Source organism: Rattus norvegicus, chromosome 9 (assembly GCF_021556685.1).
Source record: "Rattus norvegicus strain SHRSP/BbbUtx chromosome 9, alternate assembly SHRSP_T2T, whole genome shotgun sequence".
In the NCBI taxonomy this organism is placed as follows: domain Eukaryota; kingdom Metazoa; phylum Chordata; class Mammalia; order Rodentia; family Muridae; genus Rattus; species Rattus norvegicus.
In genome coordinates, this window is record NC_141542.1 from 129,329,748 (window position 1) to 129,344,963 (window position 15,216).

Consider the following 15,216-nt stretch of genomic DNA (forward strand, 5'->3'; position numbering starts at 1 on the left):
TTTTATTTGGGCAGGGACATAACCTCTTGCAGGTGAGGGTGGGGATGGACTAGGAGGACACTGGGAATATATGACAACAGATGCACAGGTCCCTGTCACCTCTGGGTGACGTCACTGCCTTTGATGGGTTTGGAGACAACCTGCAACCATAAAGCCGGTTCCTCATACCAGCACTAAGTTATCATAAAAATGACAGAATTGCCATGGATCCCAGCAGTCTTCTCAGTATAGTTTCCATGCACTTGAAATTAGTTTTAAAAAGTACCAGAATGCTCATGTTTCTTGCAGTTGTATTCATGTTAGCCTAAATATGAAAATAACATCAATGCTCGTTTGTTGATGACAAGCTAGGTGCACTGGGGTCGAGACTCATATCCCATGCAGGGGCACAGGAGTTCGACCCCAAGAGGTGGGAGAAAGGGTATTTACAGGGAGAAACCACAGCCTAAGGGGCCAGGGGTGGTATCATTAGAAAATCACTAGAAGCTTCCTGTCTCTCAAGATTGCAGAACTTTTTGTTCCCTTTAGTTCCTAGGAGAAGCTTCCTGCTTCTCAAGGTAGTTTGGGAATCGTATATCTAAGGGCCTTATCTTAAGTACTTACTTTCAGGTTGAGGGCAGGGTCTGGAATTTGAGGTATTTAGGGCTTCTTAGGGGTGAGATAGCATTTTTTTTTTTTTTTGGTTCTTTTTTTCGGAGCTGGGAACCGAACCCAGGGCCTTGCGCTTCCTAGGCAAGCGCTCTAACCACTGAGCTAAATCCCCAACCCTGAGATAGCATTTTTAAACTTCTGACTTCTTGGCTGCATATTTTATTCTTTCAGTGTCAAAGGATGGTCCCTTCAGACTCCATATCCTCCATTACCAGGAGTTTTCATTATGGTCACCCTGGTCATCCAGGAAGTTGTCATTGTACTGAATTTCTACACTAACTCCCAAATAACCCCTAATTCCAGCTGTTTCTTGCTGCATTGTACTTTCCCCTGCATCCCTCTCAACTGATCCTCCCTATTCCTGTTCCCATCAAACTCTGGTCTACTCACAGAAATTATTCTATTTCTCCTCTAGAAAGAGATCTGTGCTTCGTCCCTAGAGTCCACCTCTTTAACCCCTCTGGGTTTGATTACTATTTACCTAATAGGTAATATCCACTTGTAAGTAAATGCATGCCATGTTTGTCATTCTGGGTGTGATTTCTTTAGTTGCATTTACTTGCCTGTAAATTCATGATGTCATATTTTTAATCAGCTGAGTGATAAATGCACCACGTTTTTTTGTTTACCCCCTAAGGCTCAAAGTGAGTCTTAACTACCAGGAGATCCCCCAAGTGAGGCATGAGAATGGAGTTTAATGCAAAGGCAAGAGTTTATTTTTGGGTGTGTTGGGGTCAACCTTCAATCAGCCCCTCATAATAAGTGAATGGAAGTGACCCCAGTGGCTGTGACAAGCAGTTTTTATACTTTCAGAGGCACAGGTTACATTAGCAGGTTTACAGTTCAAACTTATATGGCATGCCTTTGAGCTCTTCATCTGGGAGCAGAGGGTCAGTCTACTATCAGTACATTTTGCAGGATTTTCAAGAATGTCCCTGCTCCTCCCAAGAACTGTGGGTGGAAAATGGAACTTGTCCTAGCCTTGACCAGAGGCAGTTGATGTAAAGCTGGCAAAAGCCCTTAGGGTACCCATAATCTACCTACTTTCCACCAGGCCAAGCCTCCTGACAGCTCTTAGGCTTCAGTAAGAACCAGGGTCCTTCAACCCATTCTTCAGTTGAGGTACTCTTAGGTTGTTTCTACGTTCTGGCAAGTGTGAATAAATATGCTATGAACATAGGTGAGCAAATGGTCTTGTGGTAGGGTGGAGCACCTTTTAGATAGATGCCAAGAGTTTTATAGCTGTGGTTTGAGATAGATGGATTCTAGGGGTTCTGAGGCAGCAGGACTCTGAGGAAATGCTCATTTCCATAGTGGCAGTATTAGTTTGCACTCTACAAGCATGGAGAGTTGTTACCCATTCTCCACATCCTTACCAGCATGACTTGTCACTTGTATTGATCTTAGCCCTTCTGACATGTGCAAGATAGATTCTCAAAGTAGTTTTGATTTGCATTTCCTTGATGGCTGAGATGATAATGATTTCTTTAAGTATTTCTCAGCTTTATGAGATTCCTCTGTTGAGAATTCTCTGTATAGATTTATACCCCCCCCTTTTTTAAAGCTTTATTTATTTAATGTGAGTGAGTACACTGTAGCTGTCTTCAGACACGCCAAAAGAGGGCATCCGATCCCATTACAGATGGTTATGAACCACCATGTGGTTGCTGGGAATTGAACTCAGGACCTCTGGAAGAGCAGTCAGTCCTCTTAACCGCTGAGCCATCTCTCCAGCCGCTTTACCCCATTTTTTAATTGAATTTTTTACTTTGAAAGTTTAATTTCTTGAAGTCATTATGTATTTTATATATTAGGCCTCTATAAGATATGGATTTCTTTAAAAAAAATACTTTCCCATTCCTTAGGCTGCCACTATGCCCAATTGACTGGGATTTTGCCATAGCTAATCCCATTTATTTATTTATTTATTTATTTATTTATTTATTCATTTATTTATTTATTTATTGGCAAAGATGAGATACAGAATACACAGGATGAGTATTGGCCTGTAATTTCATAAATTTGTTATTACACTCTTGTAGTTCATGTTTAAAACACTTTCTCTCTGTCTTTCTGTCTCCTTTATCTTCTGAAAATTTACTATGTTATGAGTTTCTTGAAGTTTTGATATTTGGGAAAGTTTTAGTGTCCTCTTCTAAAGGCTTGCCTCTCCTCATTTCTTGGCAAATCTGTGTTTTCCAGTTTTCGTAATCATTAATTTTGATTTTGTGTGTGTGTGTGTGTGTGTGTGTGTGTGTGTGTGTCTGTGGTTTGTTGGTTTTTGCTACTTAAATGATATTGTTAACACATTTGATTTGGGTTTTTTTAAACTTTCTGATATATTTTTGCCTTTTTGTCCTAGTTAGCTTCAGTTGTGAACATTTTAGAGCCTACAATCATCTGAGGGGCTCTCACTTGAGGGCATGCCCTCATCAAAATGTCTGGATGCTGTATCAGTGAGAGATTGTGTTGTGATGATTGATGTGGATGGCTCTACACTGAGTGTGGCAGGATCGCTGAGCAAGTGGGCCTGGGCTGGGTAAGAGAGCTGGCTAAGTATGAGACAGTGACCAAGCAGGAAACAATAATTGTTCATGGTTTTTGCCTTTTCTTGAAGCTTGAGTTTCTATCCTAAGCTCCAGAACTGATGGCTGTCATGTGACTGGACCAAACAAGTGAACCTGTTTATTTGCTGAGATGCTTTTGGTTAGAGAATTGAATCAAAGTAGGAGACTAGCAAGTTAGAACAAAAAAAAGGTTATTTTGTTGCTGGACAGAAACTAGAGAAACTAGAAATGTTCTCCTTTGGAGGAACCTGGTAAACATCAGGGCTTGAGATGGCAATACAGCATAGAAAGCTGTATTCAGAGCTTAATCGGCTGTTGTTGTAGCACCTGAAGACTGGAGTCATGCAAGTAATGCAGTCAGAAGTTGAGGTCATAGGATTTCAGTGGAAAATAGACTCCATGAAAAATTTAGCTAGAGGTCATTTATTTGGTATTTTGACCCCAAGTCTTTCTTATTCCACCCATGCTCTGAGAAATTGAGCAAGGCAAAATTAAAAAACAATTACCTATATTTCTCAGGTGAAATATTGAATCTGTTAGGTGATTATTACTAGTAACTCATTCTGGACTACAAGAAAAAAACCAACAAGTTGAGCAGAAATAAATGCAAAGTCTGTGGTTTGTAGAGAAAAGCAGCCCTGGGAAGTTACACATGGCAGCCAAATGCTGAGACAGAGGCATGAATTTTCAAAGAGATTATCACCATTAAAGAGAAGGACTTTGCTCAGGATTGGAAGCCTAAGAAAGTGAATTAAGGGAAAAAGTCCCTCCTGATAAGCCTTCAGTTAATGGAAGGGGTAGTTGGCAAAGTCATTCCTAGACCCAGGAAGGAACTTCATATAAAACCTGCTACTACTGGTCCAAGCGTGGCACCCAAGTTCTGGAAATAAGAAATATGGAAAAATAAGGTTATGGCTTCTTCCCCCGTGGTTTCAGTTCAGTACTGTTCCAGCCATCTGTGTTTGGCAGAGTGAGATCCCCAGTGAGGGAGGACACTGTGAGAGTGCATGGGATGAGTCTGAGGATGAAGCCTGAGTTGCATTTGAGACTACAAGATATAGAGATACCCAAGTTATGAGACACCTGTCATGAAGAGCTGCTTATAGCAAGTGGAGGTAACAAAGCCGAGAGATGTATGAGAAGTTGCAGGGATATGGCCATCTAAGCCTTTTGAATCTGAAGCTCCTTGTGTCTGAGACAGAGCTGCAGGATTTGGTGTTTGTCCTGCTGGGTTTCTTGCTTTGGTCCAATCTTCCCTCACTATGTACACATTCCTCTCTTCTGGAATGGGAAGGGGTATTCTGTGCCTTTGTATGTTGGAAAGATATAACTTGCTTTCTGATTTTACAAGATGTGACAATCAAGAATGTCAGAAGTGATTTGGGGCATTTGAAGAGTGTATAGGCTGCTGCAGGCTATTAGGGTCATTGGAAGCTCCTGATTAGCTGCCTTTGAGGGATGGTTTTCCTAGAATTGACTTGTTTGGACTTTTCCAGTTCTGGGAAACAGAAACTTAGGCCTAGCTTCCCAACCTGTCAGTTTACAACCTGTCTTGGAGGAGTCAGCCTTGCTCTGGCCAACTCAGTTCTCTCAATAGAAGCTGTTGTAGGAGGAAGCTTTCTAGATGATTAGTTATTGGGGATGACATTTGGGTGTCTATAGACTCAACCCATTTCCTGTGTGGGGTGTGTGGGGTGTGTGTGTGTGTGTGTGTGTGTGTGTGTGTGTGTGTGTGTGTGTGTGTGTATTGTGTATTGATTGTACCTGATTAGTCAGCTTCCTTCTTATGTTGTCTTGCCTTCAGCATTATAGACTCTAACCCTAAATCACATAAGATGCAGTTGAAACAATTGCTATTCAGTGCTAAGGTATTTTGCAAGCCTGGTGTTTTTTATAATTTTAATTTTGTTTTTGTTTTTGAGGACAAAGTTTCTCTATGTAGTCCTGGCTGTCCTGAAAGTAGCTGTTTAGAACATGCAGCCTCAGATGTAAATGGTCCACCTGCGTCTGGCTCCAGAGTCCCAGGATTCAATGTGGGCCAACATGCCCTGCTTATTCTTTGTTTGTTCGTTTTTATATTATTGGCTGATGGGTTGGACTGTGCGTTTTGGCACATGTCAAGCAAATGCTGCTGTGTTGATCTTCATCCACGTTATGAATTTTGAAATTTGATAGAGAGCATATTCTGTTTCTTAGGATAGCATGTATTCATGACATTCATACTGCCTGGCTATATTGCCTGAGCTTTCTGAGTCATTCGATTGCAGGTATATGACATTTTTCCTACCTGTTGTGTTTGTGTTGATTTATTTTAATGAATATGTATATTTTGCCTGTATGAATGAATATGCACATCATGTATGCCTAATCCCCATAGTAGTCAGAAAATGGCTTCAGAATTCCTGAACTTGGAGTAATCAATAGTTGTGAAGCTTCATTCTAACTACTGGCAATTGAGGCCAATTATTTTTAAGACCAGCAAGAGCTCTTCACTGATGAGCCAGCTCCTGTCCTATGTTGCTTATTTAGGATCAACATTTACATTGCCAATATTTTGAGCTATCTGTTTGTATCTGTTTAAACATTCATTCCCTTTTAGTAAGATCTCATTATTGTTACAGTTTAAACTGGGCCACCTCAAGATTATGGAAGAAGAATACAGAACTGCAGTGAATGTAATTCTTTGTAGGATCTCTAGTAAAAACCTCTGAGTCCTTTCTATCTTTCTTGTTTGTTTGATTAATTTTTCATAGGGGAGACAGCGTCTTAATATGTACCTCTGGCTGTCCTGGATAGACCTCAGATATACCTGCCTCTGCCTCCTGAGTGCTTGGATTAAAGACATGAGCTTGTAAGCTCACTTGATATTTTTTGCCGTTAGTAATTGTTCATACAATTTCTCTGTGTGCTTAGTACTGTGCACCTCTCTCTCTCTCTCTCTCTCTCTCTCTCTCTCTCTCTCTCTCTCTCTCCATTAATTAGCATTTCTTTTGCAAGGCTATATCCTACTCAATGAGCAAAGAAATGACAGAGGTAAACCTTATTACTCAGTTTTCTTCTAAGATGATTTGGTAATTACATTAGAGCATCTGGGTCAAGAAATAAGTGAGGGAAATATCAGAAACATACATTTACAGTGATATCTGTATCATGGTTTCTGTTGTTAATGTATGGGATATTTCAGGATGCATTGACCTATGATGATGTACATGTAAACTTCACTCGAGAAGAATGGGCTTTGCTGGATCCTTCACAGAAGAGTCTCTACAAAGATGTGATGCAGGAGACCTACAGGAATCTCACTGCTATAGGTAAGACAGTGAATTTTCGTTCAGTTTTTAAAATAAGGAAACAAATGTTCCTTTGTTATTCTTGCTTTTCTGTATCTTCAATTGAGAATAAAGAAGAATGAGGTGAAAAGATCAGGTTCACTGAATATAGTAACTTAAATGTTGCCTAATTTCCAATAATATATCATACATTTTCTGGTACTGTATTTTAGGTTACAATTGGGAAGACCATACTATTGAAGAACATTGTCAAAGTTTCAGAAGACATGGAAGGTAATTTTCATGTGCAAGTTGGTATGAATATGCCTCTGAAGAAATGTTAGTATGTCCTGGAACTTTTAAAGAAACGCAACAGTGTAAAAAAAAAAAAAGCACTTCTCTAAGTGTATTGATTATTAAATTCTCAAAAATCCATGTACCTCAATGTCAGGTGTCTGACTTGAAAGAAGACAAAGAAACAATGCCTTAGCCTTACCAGTTGAATCATAGCCACATTACAGCTACTCTGTATACCTACCAATCTTTTTAGTCTCATAACACACACACACACACACACACACACACACACACACACACACAGAGAGAGAGAGAGAGAGAGAGAGAGAGAGAGAGAAAGAGAGAGAGAGTAGGTGATAAGTTTATGTTTCTAATAGGCAAATATATCATAGTAAAGCTGATTACTAATATAGTAACATTGTTAAGTTTAAGTGAGAGGGACAGTTTATGAGAGTCAAGAATGTTGTTGAAGAGAAAACTTAATTCTTATACCATATGACTATGATGAACAAAAAATCAAACTGTATGAATGATGCAATGGGAAATATTTCATTTGTTTTTTTTTTTTTTTTTGGTTCATTTTTTTGGAGCTGGGGACCGAGCCCAGGGCCTTGCGCTTCCTAGGCAAGCGCTCTACCACTGAGCTAAATCCCCAACCCCTCATTTGTTATTTTAACAGCTATATCCTGTGTCACAATGGATACAAGCCATGTGAGCACACGGATATTGAAAGAAGCAATGCCCCCCACCGCCAGAACAATTAAGATATATGTAGTAGTCCACATTTGAGCAGACTTTCTCAGTGTGATACAAGTTTATAATTAGTTGGTTTCCCAACTTCATTGGGAATATATCCATAAACTCACCTAGCAGAAAATCCCTATGAATACTAGGATTGTGGAAATTCCTTTCTGTTTGTCCTAGTTCACTTTGCTGATGTGGTATGCAAATGTAGTGTATTTCACAATAAAGGAAAGCATATGAATGTACTCAATGTGGTAAAGCTCTGAGCTCTTCCATTTCTCTTCAAATATGAGGAATCTCATAGAGAAAAAGGATAGTACAAATGTGAGCCATGTAATAACACTTTTACCAACCCATAGTGAATGGGAAACCATGAGTGTAAACAAAGTGATTCAACCTTAAGATGTGATTCTTCTTTACAATTAGACCAAATTATAAAATTAATTTCCATTTATTAGATTCATTAGTTTAGTGGTAAAGCTTTCACCTGTGCCAACTATCTATCTTTGCAGGCATGAAAGATGTCATACTGGAGAGAAACCCTCTGAAAATACTCAGTGTGGTAAAGCCTTTGCACAACATAGTCATCTCCAAAGACATAAAAGTACACATACTGGAGAGAAACTCTATGAATGTAAGCCACGTGATAAAGCCTTTACATACGATTCTCAGCTTCAAAATCTTGAAAGAATTCATACTGGAGAAAAACCCTACAAATGTAATCAATGTGGTAAAGGCTTTATACGTTGTAGTCATCTCCAAGTACATAAAAGAATACATACTGGAGAGAAGCCTTATGTATGTGATCGGTGTGGTAAAGCCTTTGCATATCATAGTTATCTCCAAGTACATAAAAGAATACATACTGGAGAGAAGCCCTATGAATGTAATCAATGTGGTAAAGCCTTTGTACTTCACAGTACTCTTAAAACACATGAAAGAATTCATACTGGAGAGAAACCCTACAAATGCAATCAATGTGGTAAAGCCTTTGCACGACCCAGTCATCTCCAAAGGCATGGAATAACACATACTGGAGAGAAACCTTACGAATGTGAACAATGTGGTAAAGCCTTTATACGTTGTAGTCATCTCCAAGTACATAAAAGAGGACATACTGGAGAGAAGCCCTATGAATGTAATCAATGTGGTAAAGCCTTTGTACTTCACAGTACTCTTAAAACACATGAAAGAATTCATACTGGAGAGAAACCCTACAAATGCAATCAATGTGGTAAAGCCTTTGCACGACCCAGTCATCTCCAAAGGCATGGAATAACACATACTGGAGAGAAATCTTACGAATGTGAACTATGTGGTAAAGCCTTTATAAGTTGTAGTTCTCTCCAAGTACATAAAAGAATACATACTGGAGAGAAACCCTATGAATGTGATCAATGTGGTAAAGCCTTTATACGTTGTAGTCATCTCCAAGTACATAAAAGAGGACATACTGGAGAGAAGCCCTATGAATGTAATCAATGTGGTAAAGCCTTTGTACTTCACAATGCTCTTAAAAGACATGAAAGAATTCATACCGGAGAGAAACCCTACAAATGCAATCAGTGTGGTAAAGCCTTTGCACGAACCACTCATCTCAAAAGGCATGGAATAACACACACTGGAGAGAAAACTTACGAATGTGATCAATGTGGTAAAGCCTTTACATCTCATAGTTATCTCCAAGTACATAAAAGAATACATACTGGAGAGAAGCTCTATGAATGTGATCAATGTGGTAAAGCCTTTGCATATCAAAGTTATCTCCAAGTACATAAAAGAATACATACTGGAGAGAAGCCCTATGAATGTGATCAATGTGGTAAAGCCTTTGCATATCAAAGTTATCTCCAAGTACATAAAAGAATACATACTGGAGAGAAGCTCTATGAATGTGATCAATGTGGTAAAGCCTTTACATCTCATAGTTATCTCCAAGTACATAAAAGAATTCATACTGGAGAGAAACCTTACAAATGTAATGAATGTGGTAAAGCCTTTGTATGTAATGCTAGTCTCCGAAAACATAAAGCAACACATACTACAGTGAAACCTTATGAATGTAAGTAATTTAGTAAATTCTTTGCCTCTCATGATCAACTTTGACAACATGAAAGAATTCATACCGGAAAGAAACCTTACGAATGTAGTCAGTATGGTAAAGCATTTTCACAATCAAGCCACCTCCAACTACATAAAAGAACACATACATACTAAAGAGTAACCCTATGAATGTAACCAATGTAGTAAAGCCTTTACTGTGATCTTCAAAGGTATGGTGGTTTAAATATACTTGGCCCATGGCAAGTGGCAGTGTTAGGAGGTATGGCCTTTTTGGAGTAGATGTGGCCTTTGAGGAAGTATGTCACTGGTGGGGGGATGGGCTTTGAGACCCCATGCTTAAACTCTGCCCAGGGCAGAAGAGTCTTCTGGCTGCCTTCTGATCAAGATGTAGAACTGTCCTCCAGCACCATGTCTGCTTGGACACTGACATTCCTTCCACCTTGATAATAGACTGAACCTCTGAATCTGTATACCTACCCTCCCCCCAATTAAATGTCCTTCCTAAGAGTTGCCTTGGTCATGGTATCTTTTCACAGCATTAAAACCCAAATTAACACAAACAGCATAAAAGATACCACACTAGGGAGAAAGTATGAATGTCCTGAATATGGTGAAGCCTTTGCACATTTCTATATCTCCTTATAACAAAAGTGTTCATACTTCCATTCACTGAAACCCTGTGAATGCAGAAAATAACATTCTTGAGAAAAGCCTTATGAATGGGCTCAATGTGGTAAAGTGTTTGTGTTTTGAAATCTGCATAAATACCTAACAATTCAAAAACATGGTCAAAGTAAATGCCAGGATTCTATTGGAAACAAGCTGAGTTAGAAGGGTAGGGATTATGAATAGGGTGGTTGGGTGTGCAGTTAGTGCTAGAAAGTTAGGGTTTAGGGTTAAAGGGTTGGGGGTGGTGTGGGTTAGAGTTAGGGAGTGGGTGGGTAGGGTTAGGTTGGGGGTGTTTAGGGTTAGGGGGTTAGGAAAAAGTGAATTTGGGGAAGGAAATGGGACGATGTTGATTGTGGGACAGAGAGGGATGAAAATGATATATAGTATTCATAAAATCCTCAAATACAAAAATAATCAAGTTGAACAGCTTCAACGTAAATAGATTGGGGGGTAAGGAGAGTTGTTACTACATACATTAATGAAATTCAGAAAAATCATTAGGTCTTATTTTAGAAATCACTTATTTCAATAAAGTGGAAAACTCTAAAATAAAGTATATAGATTTCTGGATGTATATAACCTACCAAAAGTAAATCGTGAAGATCTAAAAAAAAATGGAGCAGCTTTGTAGAAAGCAGTACAAGTGAAGTAGTGATCAAATATTTTCCAAATAAAAAAATTACCAGTCCTTCAATGAAATACACAAATGCTTCTCAAAGTATGCTATTAAATAGCAAAGGAAGGTTACATTACCAAACTCTTTATGAAGTTAGTATTGGCCTAGTACTAAAACCAGATAAACACAGACCAATCTCCAACATAAATACATGCAAAATTTCTTTTAAAATGCCTGCAAACTCTTCAATAATCACAAAATTACTATGATCAAACTGGTTTATTCCAGAGATGTAGTACTGGCTCAATATGTCAATAAATTTTATAAATTTCACAAATCTCTTGTTTTTGATAGAATAGAAATATCAATCGATAGACATGTAAGGCTTTTGACAAAGCCAACATCAATCATGTCAAATATCCTCCCCCCAAAAAATTTCTTGAATTAAACCTGACCAAGGAAGTGAAAGACCTCTGTAATGAAAATTCTGTAGATACTAAGTAAAATTAAGGAGGACACTAGAAGATGGAAAGACCTTGCATACTCATGGGATGGCCATACTTCCACAATCAATCTACAGATTCAATTCAATCCCAAGAGAAATTAGGGGGGAATAGTATCAAAGTCCATTACTTAATGCATTAAAACCCTATAATCCCATTATTCTGTATAATAAGTGTTAAGACATTTTTGAAAGCTTTAGATCCATACTGGTTTTAGGAACACACACAGTCACACAAACGCACATGACAAAACTGCAAAACACCAGTCAGGCATGTGATGTTCTGCCAGTAAACCCAGCTCTGGTGAGCTAGTGCCCTGGGATTCATTGTCAAGACAGCTTAGCCTAAATTATTGATCTCAAGTGAGAGACCCAGCTTCAAAAACAAGGGAGATATTACCTGAGGTCAACAATTGTTCGAGATGCATACAAACATATATGAACACACTGTATACAAATGGAACATAATTAAGACTAAAAGCTGTGGCACATGCCAGAACATAGATGCTCCAAGGAATTTACACAAAAAGAAATAATGCAGTTCCCAAGAGACAAATACTATATGGTGTTATTTGTAGAAGGAGCCTAGAGACAACAAATGGAAGCAATGGAAAGCAGCATGGTGGTTGCCAAGGGCTATGAGAGGGAGAAGTGAAGAGCTGGTATTTATTGAATATAGAATTTCAGTTTGAAATGGTAAAAGAATTGTGATGCATGGGAATCATAATCCCACAATACAGTGGATGTACTTCATGCCACTCAACTATCAACTTCGATAAAAATGATAGCATTCATATTATGTATATTTTACAAGAATAATAAGTCCTCCATCACCATAAAGTGATAAGGAGGTTGGGCCCTGTATAGCTGCACCTCGATAACAGCAATGTTAATCTACTTTGGTGAAATTCCTAACTGTCTCAGTGCCTTTAGATACCTGTATCTTGAAAATAAAGTAACATTAAAATGTGTACCAAGGTCAGATGTTAGTTCTCCCCTTCCTCCATATCTATTCTGGGGATAAAACTCAGATCATCAACCCACTGAGACATCTCACTGGCCCTAAATAAATTCTTTAAATCTCTGTTTACATCCCTTAAAGTTTCTATACTCAAGTTGACAAGAAAACAAAACAAAAGATACTACTATCTTAGTTCATTTTCTGGCCACAGCCTGGTCAATTTTTTTTTAAAGAAAATAGATTTGTTGGGCTCTTGACTGTGGAGACTGAGGGTTTAAAGAACACAGCAACAGTGTCTGATTAGGGCCTTCTTGCTACATCATAACATGATGAGGGCATTGCTAGTGAGACAGGGCAGATGTGATAATGAGGTTTCTCTACTTGTCCTTATACAGCCACTGTGCCATCATTGGGATTGTATTCATGGTTGTATCTAAACTCAAGTTAATGAAGACACTGAGCAAGAGTTCTGCTTCTTAGCACACAGCAAAAAATGTTTTATTGCTTTGAAAAGAAGAAATCTTGCTTCGTCAAACCACAAATAGGCTGGCCCATGACAAACTGAGAAGTGGATCCCACCTTGCCCCCTGTGTCTTCCTTTGAAAAGTACTATTGCGCCTGTGAGTAATGGGCACTTGGTGTGCACAGAAGGGGGGAGATCAGTCAGGTTTATGGTAGATGGTGTTTAATGTACTTCCTGTAGGTGGCCTCCCAACAGATATCTTCAGAGAGAAGTTAAAAAGCAGAGAGCAATGAAGGTTATTATTCTGTTTTCTGCCTCCTTTTTCTCTCTGGACAACTCTTGTCATAGAGCAGGCTACTGAAGAGACAAGACGGGAAGGCTCTTGGTGATCACTGTTTGACTCCGTGCCATCTCCCTCACACTGACCCTGTCTAACCATGCATGGGCCAGACTCGTCTGTATTAATGACTCTCCCCTTAGATTCTGATTATCGCTGCGACAATTTCCATAAGGTGTCCTTACAGTCAGCATGCAGTCAGTTCTCTATATACTTGGGATTTGTATTCCAGGTCACCTCATCAATATTACATCTAGGAAGGGCCAGGTCTCCTATGTAAAATTGTGTAGTAATAGCATAAGACCCAGACACCCCCTGCTTACACCATAAATCAATTTAGATATTTTACAATATTCAATACAATGTAGCTTCTATAAAAATATTTTGAATTATTACGTAATTGTGACAAGCAGATAGATCTCTGTGTGTTTGGTACAGAAATCACATCTTTTAAATAGTCTTTTCGTCCTTCTCCTCTCTCCTTTCATTTGTCCTCATTTATATCCTTCTACATCCTTTCCTTTCCATGTCTTTATTCCCCATGAGGACAGTGATGTATTAAGATAGAATCTCATATGTAGCTCAGGGTAGTCTTGAATTGAAAATCCTCTTACATCTACCTCTTGAAGGCTAAGTTATACGTGTGTGTGTTGTGCCTAAGTTTTTCAAGCAGAAATCCATGGATGTGGAACCCTGAGCTACAAATTAACTGTCTAATCTTTGGGAAATCTGGTAAGGTGATGACAATATTGAGGAATATACTAAGAGAATACAGCCGTGCCTCCACTTCTGTTAGCTCCTGGAAGCACATTACTGTAGGGATATAGAATAATCCTAGGCATTAGTTCTAAAGCAGTCTATTTCACTTGAGACAATAAGAAGCACCAAAATGACCAAGAGGGACTAGAGCTTAAAGCACCATAAAGGCCCTCTCAAGCCAGACAAGGACACCAGGAGATAGTCTAACAGATTCAATGATTCTTGGCCAGAGAGGAAAAGCTGTAAAAGAGGGTTCCAAGGTGCTTCCTTCTGTCTTCTCACAGTGTTTATTTTATTTAAACACTAGTATTTATTTACACACAGACACGTATTGGACAGGGTAGAGATGAGTATCTTTATGATTCACATGGCAGTCTTTCCAGACCAACCTCCATGTCCACCTCCTTGCCATTCAACAGAGCATCAGAACATGGGATCTGCTGCTGACACTTTGAAGCAGTTCCAGAGAGATCCCTTTTATGTGACTATTAGATTTCAAAATGTTTAATTCCAAGGTATTCAGAATTTGAAAGGTTCATAGGAAGAATACACAAGTGCCTTTGGCTATGTTAGTCATTGGCAGGGAAAGAAAAGTCCTACAGGTTTCCCTTAAAGCTTTCCCTCCTGTGTTCTTTTACATCATGTGAAGCATGAACTGTGATTGGTCTCTGAAATCTCGTGCCGCTTCTCTTTGGTAATGTTGTATGATGAACAGGTAATGAATTCTGGTTCTTGATGTGCATGCGGAGATCATTCCCTAGTAATTCAAATATGTTCTCTTAGAATCAACATTTTATCGAGTATTGTAAAACATCTAAGCTGATTTACAGTGTAAGGAAGATGTGTCTGGGTTCTATGCTGTTTCTACACAATTTTACATGCATTGAGCCTAGATTAAGTCGAGTGTGTTGTTGTGACTGCTCAGTATTGCTTCTTGACCATCTAACTCACAGGAAGCACATTATACTGTCATTTCATGAAATTTGCACTAGCAAACATTACATTAAAAACTGTCGTTTCTCAGGGCTGGACAGTTGGCTTGGTGGTTAAGAGCACTGATTGCTCTTCCAGAGGTTCTGAGTTGAAATCCCAGCAACCACATGGTGGCTCACCACCATGTGTAGTGAGATCTGATGCCCTCTTTTGGTGTGTCTGAAGATAGCTATTGTGTACTTAGATACATGAAATAAATCTTTTTTTAAAAAAGATCATTTCTCTGGAGTATGCTCAGCAATTAATTTTGTATCAGCAAATTAGGAGAGCAGCTTTCAGATGCACACATTCACAGTTAACAGAGTCTGCTTTTGAAAACTGCTG

General features: G+C 38.9%; 1 protein-coding gene across 5 annotated transcripts in view; it reads left to right on the plus strand.

Moving 5' to 3' along the window:
- Zfp950l17 (zinc finger protein 950 like 17) overlaps positions 1 to 15,216 on the plus strand; it is a 43,496-nt gene that overhangs the window by 3,541 nt on the left and 24,739 nt on the right. For 2 of the 5 annotated variants that reach the window (XR_015629922.1, XR_015629923.1), the window contains exons 2-3: positions 6,403 to 6,529; positions 6,721 to 6,781. Coding sequence is in view for 3 of the 5 variants with exons in the window: in XM_087569089.1 (XP_087425215.1) it covers positions 6,403 to 6,529; positions 6,721 to 6,781; positions 8,041 to 9,598 (1,746 nt within the window). In the remaining 2 variants the exon portion in view is untranslated. Of the gene's footprint in view, positions 1 to 6,402; positions 6,530 to 6,720; positions 6,782 to 8,040; positions 10,100 to 12,735; positions 15,100 to 15,216 lie in introns of those variants that run through there. The other 3 variants (XM_087569092.1, XM_087569091.1, XM_087569089.1) reach the window with 3 other exon arrangements.